Source organism: Leopardus geoffroyi, chromosome C2, assembly GCF_018350155.1.
Source record: "Leopardus geoffroyi isolate Oge1 chromosome C2, O.geoffroyi_Oge1_pat1.0, whole genome shotgun sequence".
Lineage (NCBI taxonomy): Eukaryota > Metazoa > Chordata > Mammalia > Carnivora > Felidae > Leopardus > Leopardus geoffroyi.
In genome coordinates this window covers 83,210,165-83,223,508 of record NC_059333.1, presented here as the reverse complement: position 1 = coordinate 83,223,508, position 13,344 = coordinate 83,210,165, and the positions used below count along the sequence as shown (strand labels likewise).

General features: G+C 49.3%; 1 protein-coding gene across 3 annotated transcripts in view; it reads left to right on the top strand.

Annotated features, from left to right (window-relative positions):
* LOC123611170 (endothelin-converting enzyme 2) overlaps positions 1-8,983 on the top strand; it is a 32,152-nt gene extending 23,169 nt beyond the window's left edge. For 2 of the 3 annotated variants that reach the window (XM_045502781.1, XM_045502780.1), the window contains 12 exons: positions 1,210-1,398; positions 2,097-2,239; positions 2,621-2,735; positions 4,141-4,251; positions 5,373-5,471; positions 5,574-5,651; positions 6,162-6,265; positions 6,457-6,567; positions 6,693-6,760; positions 6,923-7,113; positions 7,231-7,326; positions 8,045-8,983. In XM_045502781.1, the coding sequence (XP_045358737.1) occupies positions 1,210-1,398; positions 2,097-2,239; positions 2,621-2,735; positions 4,141-4,251; positions 5,373-5,471; positions 5,574-5,651; positions 6,162-6,265; positions 6,457-6,567; positions 6,693-6,760; positions 6,923-7,113; positions 7,231-7,326; positions 8,045-8,221 (1,482 nt within the window). In that variant the 3' untranslated portion in view covers positions 8,222-8,983. The remainder of the gene's footprint in view (positions 1-1,209; positions 1,399-2,096; positions 2,240-2,620; positions 2,736-4,140; positions 4,252-5,372; positions 5,472-5,573; positions 5,652-6,161; positions 6,266-6,456; positions 6,568-6,692; positions 6,761-6,922; positions 7,114-7,230; positions 7,327-8,044) is intronic. The other variant, XM_045502783.1, reaches the window with a different exon arrangement.
* Positions 8,984-13,344: the final 4,361 nt, after the last annotated feature.

Here is a 13,344-nt window from a genome sequence, read left to right as displayed (position 1 = left end):
AAATGTCTTCCTCTGACACCAGCAGCAAGGGAGAGGAGAGGTGGGAGAAAGACATTTTGAGGTGCAGGGAATGGATATTAAATGGATATTTAATGGATCTTAAAACTTTTCAATAGAGTGGAAGAGGAGACGGCCTTTGGTGATTAAGGGAGCTCAGGATGGGGCTTCAGGGCCAGAGTGAGGAGTGGCCCCTGGGAGGAGGGCCACAGGGAGTTGGTGCTGAGTGGTGCTGAGGGTCTATTTGCAGGTTCTCATCCTTTCATTCAGCAAATATTTATTGAACACCTACTATGTGCCAGAGGCTGGGCTAGAGCCTGAGACTACAGTGGAGAAGAGAGAAAATAGTCCCTACCTCATTCAGCTCAAGTGCCAGCAGGGGCTGAAGCAACACAAGTGCCTCCTGGGCCTGGGTAGTGCTGGGGCACCGGCCCTGGAACCGTCAGGCCTGAGCCACATTTGGATTCTGCCATCTGCTAGTTTGTGATATGAGTCAAGTCATGTAACCTTCCCAAGCTTGTTTCCCCATCTGGAAAATGGAACTAATACCCACTATATGGAGCTGCAGTGAGAGGGAAAAAGGACACATCACTTATAGAACCCTAGCAGAGTCTGATACATGTGTTTACGTGTGGTCATATGTATTTCTTTTCTGCTCTTTTCTCCCCCTTAGAGACTAGAGGGGAGCTGAGAAAGCAGCAAGGTTGAGGCCTGGCTGGATGGGAGATGGAAGGCCATTAAAGCTACTGTGACTAAATTCCCCATGGGGTCCGCTCAGTTGTTAAGTGAAGACATGTGGTCACTGATGTGCTGGAAAAATAGAAGGGCTTTAGGAAATGAGAAGGCAGAGCAGTGTGGGAAGCATGTCTATCTACTGGATGAATATTTACAGGGCACTTGTTCAGTGGTAGGCCCCATTCTAGGCCCTAGGGGTAGAAGGGTGACTAAGTTGCTGTAACTTGGAACAGTGCTCTCCTGAACTAACCTTCTCATTTGGGAAATAAATGATCAGCAAGCGTGCAAATAAATAACCAAGATCCTAGCAGGTACTGGTAAGCAGTATGACAGAAATAAAACAGGATCGTCCAAGAAAGCTTCTGTGAGGAGAATCCGCAGAAGAGATGGTGAACAGAGGTGGGGGCCAGAACAGGCCCTCTCAGCCTTGCGCAGGACCTGTTGCTGGGCTCTGAGGATGACTCAGGGCCTTGACAGGTGCTTACTGCCTACCTGGACTACATGGAGGAGCTGGGGATGCTGCTGGGTGGACGGCCAGCCTCTACACGGGAGCAGATGCGACAGGTGCTGGAGCTGGAGATTCAACTGGCCAACATCACAGTACCCCAGGACCAGCGGCGGGATGAGGAGAAGATCTATCATAAGATGAGCATTGCGGAGCTGCAGGTGGGGCCCGGGAGGAACAGAGACAGCTGGGAGGGGCCAGGCCCTGGGGCAGATCTCCCAGCTTCCCTTCCTGCCATCTTTCTGAGGCAGCCAATCGGTTCCTCATTTGCTCGCTTTTGTGAACTTCCCAGCTGCACTGTTACTATCCTGGAAAGAAAAGTGGTGTCCATTTTAGGCCACCTCTCACTAGGACATCTCTTGATCCTCCTTCATGTTGCCTGGGGATGCATAGAGGGATGATATTAAAAATCTATAACAATTTGTACAAGATGTCCACAAAACAATCAGAAGAAATTTGGAAGCATCTCCTTTAGTTGCCAGGAATCAACACTTTAGTTGGATTATGGAGATTTTGGATGGGGGAGGGGAGGGTTCTGGAAGGAGAGACCAGTTATGTAGGGACTCTGGGTGGTATTTTATCAATGGTTATGAAAATATTTGAATATCTATGCCCCCGCTGAGTATTACATAGAGTGCTTTTTCTTGTATAATAACTGATTGGGCTCCCAGACTGAGGAGTGCTCAGGCCTGGAAAAAGGTTTATTATAGGAAGGGGCTACCAAGCAGCTAATAGATGTTGCCATGGTAATGAGAAGGGCTCCCAGGCTCCAGTATATCAGTGGGGCAGGGGTCTGCTGGAAACCAGGAGTGTAGGCAAGGAGGCTTTAGATTTTTTTTTTTTTTTTTTTTGCTTGTAGGCCCTGGCACCCTCCATGGACTGGCTGGAGTTTCTATCTTTCTTGCTGTCACCGCTGGAGCTGGGTGACTCTGAGCCCGTGGTGGTGTATGGGAAGGATTATTTGCAGCAGGTGTCAGAGCTCATCAACCACACAGAGCCAAGGTTGGGGGGAGCCCAGAGTGTGGGAGGTGGGACTCAGAGCTCCATGCAGGTCCAGGCAGGGACTGGGCACGGGGGACTGTCACAGCCAGACACAGAGCAGCATTTGACAAGGTCCTGGACCTTCCAAACATCAAAAGAGAATGTCTGCAGGCTATTCCCATAGGGTGAGGCTTCAGGGGGCCCATTTGTGCTCTTTATTCCCACACCTTCTCCAAACTGACTTCTGAAGGCAGGTGTGTGGTCCCAGGGGAGAGAGAGAGATTCTGGGACAGCTCCTGCATATGCCTCTCAGGACTTCTGTTGCCTGCACATTCATGGAGCAGATTGGGGGTGAAAATGGTACCCCACCTGCCCTTCCCTTATGTCTGGTCTGGATGCCAGTGTCCTGAACAATTACCTGATTTGGAACCTGGTGCAGAAGACAACCTCAAGCCTGGACCACCGCTTTGAGTCTGCACAAGAGAAGCTGCTGGAGACCCTCTATGGCACCAAGAAGGTGGGCTTTCTGACTCTGTCCCCACCTTCCAGTCCAGCCTAGCTGACTGTCAGGCACCATTTGCCTCATGGTATAGTATGGAGCACAGGAGTAGGAATCAAGATGACTTGGGTGTCAATCCCAACTCCTCCGTTTTTTAGCCTATGGGACCTTGGGCATGTCACCCAGCCTCTCTGACTCTCCATTTCCTGGTGTGTGAAGCAGGAGTACCTTGTAGGGTTGTCTTGAGGACTGAGTTAATGTAAGTGAAGCACCTACCCGGTACATGGTACGTAGAGGCATTCAGCTTTGATGATGATGGTTAAGAAGATGAATAAATGCAGTTCTTAGTTTCAAGATACCCCATTAAGTGGGGAAAATGGACATGTAACCAAACATGGCATTTTGGGGTGGTAAGTGCTCACACTGTGTGAAAGACCTTTGTGCTATAGAACAGAGGAAGGGATAGCACATTCTACCTGGGGGAGGAGGCAGCATCAGGAAAGACTTTTATGAAGAGGTGATGTTTGAGGTAGTTCACCAAAGGAGCAAGGGAAAAGGGCACTCTAGTCAGAAAGAATAGCATGTGTAAATTCCTAGAGGCCAGGAGCATTGTGGGTTTGCATGTGCTCTGGTATGAGCTTGCAGAGGGGGCAGCTGAGAGGCTGAGGGGGGTGAGGTGGGCCTGGGGCAGTCCCTGAAGGGACCTGAATGCTCCATTAAGAAGTCAGGCCTAAAAAAAAAAAAAAAAAAAAAAAAAAAAAAGTCAGGCCTCAATTCTTTCAGTAACGGGGAACCATGGGATGATTTTAAGCAGAAGAATAACCCAGTTAGATTTGTGTATCGGGTAGTCTTTCTGGAAGCTAAATGGAAGATGGAGGGGAGTGTCAGGGGAGGGGGAGAGGGATGAGAATGAAATCAGAGTGTCTTAGTTAGGAAGTGACTGCAATCTTGGGCCGGAGGTGAGAGTGTTGTAGGGCAGGGAAGTGGCAACGGGGTGGACAGGGGAGATGACTAAGAAGTAGAAGTGGTAGCCTTGGTGATGGATTGAATGTAGGGGTGGGGGATGGAGGAGTCTGGTGACTTTTGCAGGTTTCTTGCATGAGGGACTGACTGGATATAAGGCTGCGATATGAGCAAAGAAACTTCTGGACCCCAGTGGGCCTCTTAGAAACTTCAGAGGAGGAGAGTACTGAGCACGGAGTAGGCAGCACACATGTTCCTCCTGCAGTTTTGCTGCCGGGGTTGGCACATTTTTCCATTCTGCCCTTTATTTTCCTCGGAGTCTGAGGGAGAGATGGCAGCTCTCCAAACCCAGGCTTTCATTGTTCAGAGCTAAGAGGGCTGGCCCCAGAGACAGAGAGGAGAGCAGCCCAGACGGAGAGCATAGCCATCTCTGGGAGGCCTGGCTCTTTGTCCCTTACAGTCCTGCACGCCAAGGTGGCAGACCTGTATCTCCAACACGGATGACGCACTTGGCTTCGCTTTGGGCTCCCTCTTTGTGAAGGCCACGTTTGATCGGCAAAGCAAGGAAATTGTGAGTCTTCAAGGTCCTTCCAATAATACCTCTTGTTTTAGTTAAAATTCACTGTTCGTTCATGTGTGTACATAGAGGGGGTGAAAAACTGAAAGGAAATTCATCAATAAATGCACAGTATTTTGGTGGTGGGATTGAGGGGTTCTTTTTGTCCTTTAAAGTTCTCTGTATTTTCCAAATGTTCTGCAATGAGTTTATGTTGCCTCTCCAGTTAGAAAAATAATACTTATTATTTATTAGGAGATGATAATGAATGTGCTTAAAGTATTATCTACAAGACTGTTTATTGCAAGGTGGTTTATAATAGGTGAAAATGAAAACAACTTAAATGTCTAATCATAGGGGACTGGAAGAAAGATTGTGGTTAGAGTGGGTTGTGAGGCAGCCTTAAAGCTCATGATATAGTGTTAAGTGAAAAGAAGTAGCTTACAAAATATATGTATGTTACACAATATAATTCTGTGTTATATATGTATACCTGGGCAGGGAAAGACACTCAAAGTATATAATCAAAATGTTAAGAGGGCTTATCTCTGAGTGATGGGGTTATAAGTGGTCTATATTCTTCTTCAATTTTTCCCAATTTCTCAAATTTTCTTTTTTCTTTTTCTTTTTTAAGTTTTCTTTATTTATTTAGAGAACGTACACACATGTAGGGAGGGGTAGTGAGAGAGGGAGAGAGAGAATCCCAAGTGGGCTCCATGCTGTCAGCACAGAGCCAGATGCAGGGCTCGATCCCACAAACCATGAGATCATGACCTGAGCCAAGATCAAGAGTTGGCCACTTAACCAACTGAGCCACCTGGATGCCCCTAATTTCCCAAATTTTCTGCTCTTAATGCCTTCCTTTCATTTTCAGATAAAAATCAATGTACTGTATTAAATTATATTTCTTCAGTTAACTTATGGTCAGTTAAAGTTCTTGATCAATGAGAAAAAGAGCCACCCACCATCTCAGCACCTTCACAAATAGTGTTTCCTTTTCATCTTCCCAAGATGCTCAGCCTTATTTCGAGAGTCTGGGCACTCCCCTGGAAGGACAGGGATGGGACACTAGGGTGGACAGGGAGAAAGAATGCATCAGTGTGAGTGGAAGCCGACTTGTGCCTGCTCCCTCGCAGGCTGAGGGGATGATCAGCGAGATCCGGAGTGCCTTCGAGGAGGCCCTGGGGCAGCTGGTTTGGATGGATGAGAAAACCCGCCAGGCAGCCAAGGAGAAAGTGAGCCGTAGCAAGGGTTGGGGCGCCATCTTCAGGTGGGGATGGAGGACACAGTTTTTTGGAGGGAGACTGGGGAGGGAAACTCTAACCTAGTCTCTTCAGGCAGATGCCATCTATGATATGATTGGTTTCCCGGACTTCATCCTGGAGCCCAAAGAGCTGGATGATGTTTATGACGGGGTGAGTACTTCTGCTCACCAGTGCTGAATTTCATCTAGGGGAGCGGGGGTGGGGGCTCTATTCTTGGCTCAGTAATTGGGGCTCAAACACTGGGAGGGAAGGAGGTGGTTTTTGGTTCCTTTCAGAGGCAAGTATGGGCAACTGACATTGTTCAAATGCTGGCCCTGTGCCAGGGCACAGGCCAGGGATGGGTGGAATGCAGTGTTCACAAATCCTGTTTCTACTTCTACCTAACTGGGTAACCTTGAACAAGTTATGTAACTTCTCTGGGCCTCAGTGTCTTCATTTGTAAAACGGGGATCCTAGTAGTACCTACCTCATAGGGTTGTTGTGAGAATAGAAGGAGGTAGTATGTAAATATTGGTGATTCTTATTTCTTAAATATTTTGCTCTTACTTTGCAGTTGAGGAAACAGAGGCTTAGAGAGGTGCTAATTAGTAGCCAAACTGGGACTATTATCTTCTCCAACATGTTGTCTTGCTTGCTTTCTGCTTCTCACCACTCCCACAGTATGAAGTCTCTGAAGATTCCTTTTTCCAGAACATGTTGAATTTGTACAATTTCTCTGCTAAGGTGATGGCTGACCAGCTCCGCAAGCCTCCCAGCCGGGACCAGTGAGAATGGGGGGGCTGTAGACGCTTGGGGCAGCAGGAGAGGTAGGGGAGATTTCCAGGGCTGGGGAAGGGGGTGGCAAGACATTTCAACCAGAGACGCAAGGTCTTTGCAGGAGATAGGTCAAGGCTGCTGGGCTGGGAGGGGCATCAGGAGAGTCAGGAGCCTCAGCCTCTCCCTTTTGCTCTCCCAGGTGGAGCATGACGCCCCAGACGGTGAATGCCTACTACCTTCCAACCAAGAATGAGATCGTCTTCCCCGCTGGCATCCTGCAGGCCCCCTTCTACACCCGGAACCACCCCAAGTGTGTCTGAGGCAGGAGGGGCTGGGTCCTGCGGCTTGGGCCTGCGGATGAGCTGAGCGCAGGGCTGGAGGTGGGATCCAGAAGTTCCCCTACCATGTCCTCATGCAGCGTTCCTCACCTACCAGGGCCCTGAACTTTGGTGGCATCGGCGTGGTGATGGGCCATGAGTTGACACATGCCTTTGATGACCAAGGTAGAGGCCCACAGAGTTGCCCCCTCCAGCCTAGAATTCCTGGTGGTTCTTGCGAGGCCTTGGGATATTGGGAGCAGGCCACACGGACCCTGGAGTCTGTGGACTAGGGCTGGTGGAAGGCTGCTCTGGTCTTGGTGTGGTGCAAAGGTTAGTTCTTCTCAGGGCGCGAATATGACAAGGAAGGGAACCTGCGGCCCTGGTGGCAGAATGAGTCACTGGCAGCCTTCCGGAACCACACGGCCTGCATGGAGGAGCAGTACAGCCAGTACCAGGTCAATGGGGAGAGGCTCAACGGCCGCCAGACGCTGGGGGAGAACATCGCTGACAACGGGGGACTTAAGGCTGCCTATAACGTGAGTGGCCTGGTGGGCCTCTGGTGGCCGAGGCTCACCCACCCTGGGGGACATGGGCAGCGGGTGGAGGTGGTGGGCTACCCCTGATGGCCTTGCCCGTCCTGTGCCTGACCCCAGGCTTACAAAGCGTGGCTGAGAAAGCACGGGGAGGAGCAGCAGTTGCCGGCTGTGGGGCTCACCAATCACCAGCTCTTCTTTGTGGGATTTGCCCAGGTATTACCCTCCTAGGAGGCCTGGGGCCTGCCCCTCTCCTGCTCCCTCCTGGGCATGTCATTAGAAGTCTGGGGCATGCAGGAAAGGGACTGGGAAATAGGGCTGAAGTTGGGGTATGGAAGGTGGTCTGGGAAGGCCTGGTGCCCAGAGCTTCTCAGCTGGGGCTTGTGAAAGCACGCAGAGAGGCCTGAGGAAGGAGAACTCTTCAGGCTTTTGCAGATCTCAAAGGGCGAGGCTGTCCTGCTTGAGGGGTGGCGGGTAGGGAGCAGGATTGATCCCTGCCATGTTCCTGTGAGGTGGCTGTGGAGGAGGCAGCTGAAGCTTGGGGACAAAGTGGCTCATCCAGGGCTACCCAGGAATAAAGGAAATGGCAGAGCAAGTCTCCTTGCTCAGGGTCTCCTGAAGGTACTTTGCACTCCGGCAGGCAGCCTCTGGGGGCCATGCTTCTTCCCCTCGGATGCATCCAATCTGGGCAACCCACTGTCCAGGGCGCCTCTGAAAGGCCTTCAAGGAGTTTGGGAGGGAGGGTGTGCTTCCTTCCTTTGGTGCTGATAGCAAGGGGTTATAGCTGAGATGCTGGGTGTGGCCCGGAGACCTCTTGAGCAGAGAGGCTGGGGGTAGTGGTGGTTTGCGTCCCCGGGATGGCTCGGCTGCAGCCAAGTCTGTGGCCCTGCCCGCACTAGACACCATATGTCCCCGTGTCTGTCCTGGCCTGCAGGTGTGGTGCTCAGTCCGCACACCCGAGAGCTCTCACGAGGGGCTGGTGACCGACCCCCACAGCCCTGCCCGCTTCCGCGTGCTGGGTACTCTCTCCAACTCCCGTGACTTCCTGTGGCACTTCGGCTGCCCTGTCGGCTCTCCCATGAACCCAGGGCAGCTGTGTGAGGTGTGGTAGACGTGGGACTGGGGAGAATTGGCTGGCTGTTGCCAGGGCCTGGGGCAGCTCGCCGGGCAAGGATGTTCGCTCCAGGTTTAGAGAGGTCAAATGCCAGCTCCTCACCACAGGTGACGTGAGTCCCAGTCCTCCCTCAAACACCACATTGTGCCTCTGCTTTGGGGGTACCCCTGCCTCCAGCGGAGCCCCCACCATTCACTGTGACATCCTTCCATGTCACCCTGCCTGGAAGAGGCCTGGGTGGGGGGCACCAGTTCCCGCAGGAAGGAGTCTGCCTCTTCTGGTCCTAAGATCACTTGACTTGGTGGCCTTGGGACCTGCTGTGCCTGCTGTACTCTGACCACACAGGGTCTGGAGTGGTGTGCCTCCCATGCTTCTCCCAGAGGCTCACTCAGTGTCCACTTGGGAGTGGATTCAGCTCCTTTCAGCTCCCCCTCAGGGGCTGTCCCCCACCCCATGTTCCTCATGCTGCTGCTCCCGATACTCCTGCCAACCCTCATTGACAGACCAACTGTACTCAGCTCTTAGTGGAAGCCTGAGGGCCTTTACAAGCCCTCCTGCTGCATCCTGGTTTCCCTGGGCTCAGGGGAAGTATGTGTGGTGTGTATGTATAGGGGATGCTGGTTCCTGTGTCTTGGGGCACAAGTCTTAGGGGATGACTATCTTCCCTGGCCCAAGCAGAAAAGCAGATAGAACAGGGAGAGAGAAAGATAGAGTTTATTTTTACAGGGGAGAGGGTGGGGAGGGAGGGGTCTTGGCCCTGTAGGACCCTGTGCAAATAAATAGACAGACATCAGTCAGCCTGTCTCTTCCTTCAGTCCTGTTTTCATTTATTCATTTACTCATTCCACCAACATTTATCAAGCACCTTCTATATGCCAGGCATGCTTCTAGACACTCATTTACTCAGTCGCCAGACACAGGGGACGGAAATATGAAGCCCCAAGAAGACAGAGAAAGAGAGTCAGGATGACAGAATGGAATGAAGTTGAGTTTGGCCGGGTGGAGTACTTTCTCTGGTGGTCATATCTTCATCACTGGAAGGATTTGCCACTGCCCTCCACTGGTGCATGCAGCTAGGCCTAACACTGAATCTGGGTAACTACTGGGCCAAGGTCAGCTCGGAAGATGGGTGGCCCTTACCCTACAGTGGAGGAAAGCCCTGGCCAAGGTAGCATGCCATTCCCTGGAGCTCAGAACACTGTCTCTGCTTATGGCCGAGAAGACATGCATTTCTCCATAGCCTCAGTACTCCTGAGAGTCACTCACCACACACCCCCATCAAGGCCTACCAAGAGTTAGGCAGAGACTGTGGGTCTGGCTGCCACCCTCCTGAGCAAGGGAGGGGAAAAGGAGCATTTATTGAATACCTCTTGTGTTCCAGGCACCTCTGCTAAGTGCCTCATTTTTTATTCATTCATTTATTAATTTATGCATTCATGGGTTTATTATTTTTTTTTAAGCACATTTATTACCCACGGTGTGCCAGGCATGGGCGACGCAAAGATGAATAAGATGGTTCCTTCCCTCAGGTTGTTCTACTGGTGGTTTCACCTTCATGAGCTCATCTGATCCCCATAGCAACCATATTTTATAAGTGCTCCAGTTTCCATTTTACAGATCTAACCCTCAGTACTTCGCTACCGTTAAAGAGGCCTGGATTGAAATTGAAGCTTGGAAAGCTGTAGGAGCTTGAGCTTGTTCCCTCTAACGTCCATGAGCCCCAGTTTCTTTGTCTGAAAAATGAGAACCAGAGCAAGACAGTGGAAAGAATCATCACAGTTGCCTTTAAAACTCAGTGCTCTCCAAAGTCTAAACAGAGGTGTGTCTGTTGAGTTTGGAAGGGTAAGTGAAGCTCTGGCAGTGATTACTGCTGAGGCCCTGATCCCTGGGTATTGGCACATGTGCCTCACAGTCTGTGTCCTGTCCCCATAAAGAGCTGTATGTGGGCCCCTGTCATGTTACTTGGAGGTGCTGCCTGCTCAGAAAGGAAGACGGTGGCCTCAGGATCTCTAAGACCAAGGGAAAACATGGCTGAGCCTCTGAAAGCAGGACTCTGGGAGAGACAGCAAAGTGTATTGGAGAGAAGAGGGCCATCATGCCTGGAGACCTGGTTCTGGTTCCAGCTCTGCCACTTCTTAGCTGTGTGACACTAGGCATGGCTCATGCCTGCTTCAGGGCTCAGTTTCCTTAGCAGTCTGTAAAACAAGTGGGTTGGATGAGATGATCTGTGGGGACCAGTTCAGTATTAGTGTTTTAAGCAGTGAATTCATGGGCTTAGCAAATATTCAGAAATATTAGGAAGTAACATGTGAAGTTTGGGTGTTGCACAGAGAATGAGATCTATAATGTCAGAGATCATAATGGTTGAGGAGAGAGGGTTGGCAGCTCTTCCCTTTACATCTGATTTCAGAGGCCAGTTTAGGATGCTGACTAGTGGGCCACTGTGGCAGTGAAGCTCCATATGTGCAAAAAGGCCAAAGGTCAGCTTTCATTTACTAAGTTCCTATTTTGCTAAGCTGGTTCCAAGTACTTTAAAATCATCTCATTAAATTCCCACAACAACTTATAAGAAGGTTCTGTAATTGTCTCTATTTTACAAGTGGAGAAACTAAGGAAAAAATGAGGTAATTTCCAACGTCAGATAAGACAGATTGCATTAAAGTCAGACTCGGAGCTCAGATGCTCTTAATCACCACCATTTAGTCTCCTAGGTCGTGACTGAGTTTAGACTCATGCGTAAACATCTGTCTTCTGGTCAATGTCACTGCACTTCTGTGTCAGACCATCACCAGCAGGTGCATTTCCATGCCATCTAGCTACCCTGGGCCAGGCATATGAGACAACCAGGCAGCAGCAGGGAACCTAAACACATGTTGAGTTGAAATTAAGCCAGGTAGCACCTGTTTGTTGAACACTCTGCAGGTGCTTGGTTCCAGAGGCAAGGCAAGGTGAACATCAGGTAACAGATGTAATCTTCACCCTTAGTGGCCCTGACAAATTGATGAATATGCATCTGTGATATGCTCTGATGCGTTAAGGCGGAAGGGGAAATAAAGTATACTGCTCCCAGGTGGACACATGAGAACAGTTGTTGGTAAGGTGCTAGGCCATCCCCTACACTGTCCCATTGAGAAGTCTGACTAATTCTCATGCCCGATAAGGCAACATATGCCAAACGATATGATTTCACACTTGGTAGCATTCTGAAAATTTTAGGTTGGAAGAGAGTCCCTGATAAAATAAGCAGTTTCAGTGGGCCTATCATGATTCACAAATGGAGAATCCAAACAATTTAAAAAAATTGTTTTAAATGTTTATTCTTTGAGAGTGAGAGAGAGAGAGAGAGAGCAGGGCAGAGAGAGATGGAGACACAGAATCTGAAGCAGGCTCCAGGCCTGTGTGGCACAGCACAGAGCCCAACATGGGGCTTGAACCCATGAACCCATGAACCGTGAGATCATGATCTGAGCCAAAGTTGGACGCTTAACCGACTGAGCCACCCAGGCGCCCCGCCAAACAGTTTCTTGATGCCCAGCTCTGAGCTCCAAAGAGACTCCTAATGGGCCATTATTTTACATAAAGATAACCTGAAGCTGAATGCAAAATGAATTCATTCATTCAATAAATATTTGTCAAGGCTTACCACAAGCCAGGCATTAGGTTGGTGCTAGGGGCAAAGGATGAATAAGAAGCAGTTCTTGTCTTCTAACAGCTCAAAATCTAGAGAAAGAGAGATAAGTATCAAGCATGGTGGGGGGCAAGAAATGAAAAACTTGAAGAATAGAACAGGAAAAGCTTCTTATACAACACTGAGCTGGAGTACAGAGGATGGGAGAATTGCTAGTTGAAAAACAGTGAAGGGCATTCTATACAGAAAGAATAGCCATGTGAAAAGGCCAATCATCTTGAAGGGGCAGGGCATGTTCAGAAATGGTGAAAGGTTTAGGATGATCAGGTGAAAGGCGCATGATGAAAGGTGAGAGTCCGGAAAAGGGAAGTTGTAACAGTGCTCATGAAAAGAGGAGGCTGTAACATCCACTGTCAGTCCTGGGAATTAAAAGTCAGAAGGGCCACAATGCAATCTATTTGAGAAATATCACACAAAGAATGTAGCAACCCAGTGGATATAGTGCAATGCAGTGTCCTGCCAGGAGCACTTCTGGTGTTATGTAAATCATGCTTTGGGTTGAATGGTTTTCAAAGGAGTGGAACCATACACAAGATGTGTAGCTCTATAGCTCAAGCCATGAGTTTGGGGGTAGTAGCATGGGTGGCTTATGGATGTAGTTTGAAGGAAGGTGGTAGGAAGGGACAGGTGATGGGATGCCCTTAATTAGAGAGCAATGTGGCCACAAGGCTGGGAGTTCGGCCAAATGATAGGAAGGAGTGTTTCTAAGAGGGCAATTTGACGGAAAAGAAGTTTGAGGCAGGACATCAATATTATCACGGGGCCTTGGAAATAATTGGCAGACATTTATATTTGGCTAGAGAGGATTGGGGGCTTGTGTAGTTGGAAGTGGGGAGCAGGGGACAACGATGTTTATTTCAGTCTTGAAGATTTGAGGTAGTTGGAAAATGACAATTGGCTCCTTCCCAGTTGCCAGGCACCCAGCTAGGCACTTTATATACATTGTCTTATTTCATTTTCAACACACAGCTTACAAGGGAGATACTTTATTACCCACATTTTATGGAGACAGAAACCTGTCTGAGAGAGGTTAGAGAGCTTGCCTAAGTATCACAGCTAGTGAAGGGCAGAATGTGGTTTTAAATACCAGGTCTGTTGCTCTCTAAAGCTTATGTTCTCTTACCCCCTTCCCCCTGCCCCCTACAACTTTTTATTTTGAAACATTTCAAACCTATAAAAAAGTTGAAACATAGTACAATAAACATCCATTTACTTTTCATCTGGAGGCACTAGCCATTAATGGCCTGTGCTTTGTGTGTATCACCCCATCTCCTCTAAGGTACTGGTTGGGATGTGACTGGTATAAAAGACAAAATCTGAGATCTGATAGAAGGAAGTCATGGAAAAAGGAGAGATTTAGGAGAAATACGTCTACAAATGACTGAAGAAAGCATGGCAATGTATGGACATCTTGAAGCCACAGATAGACTAG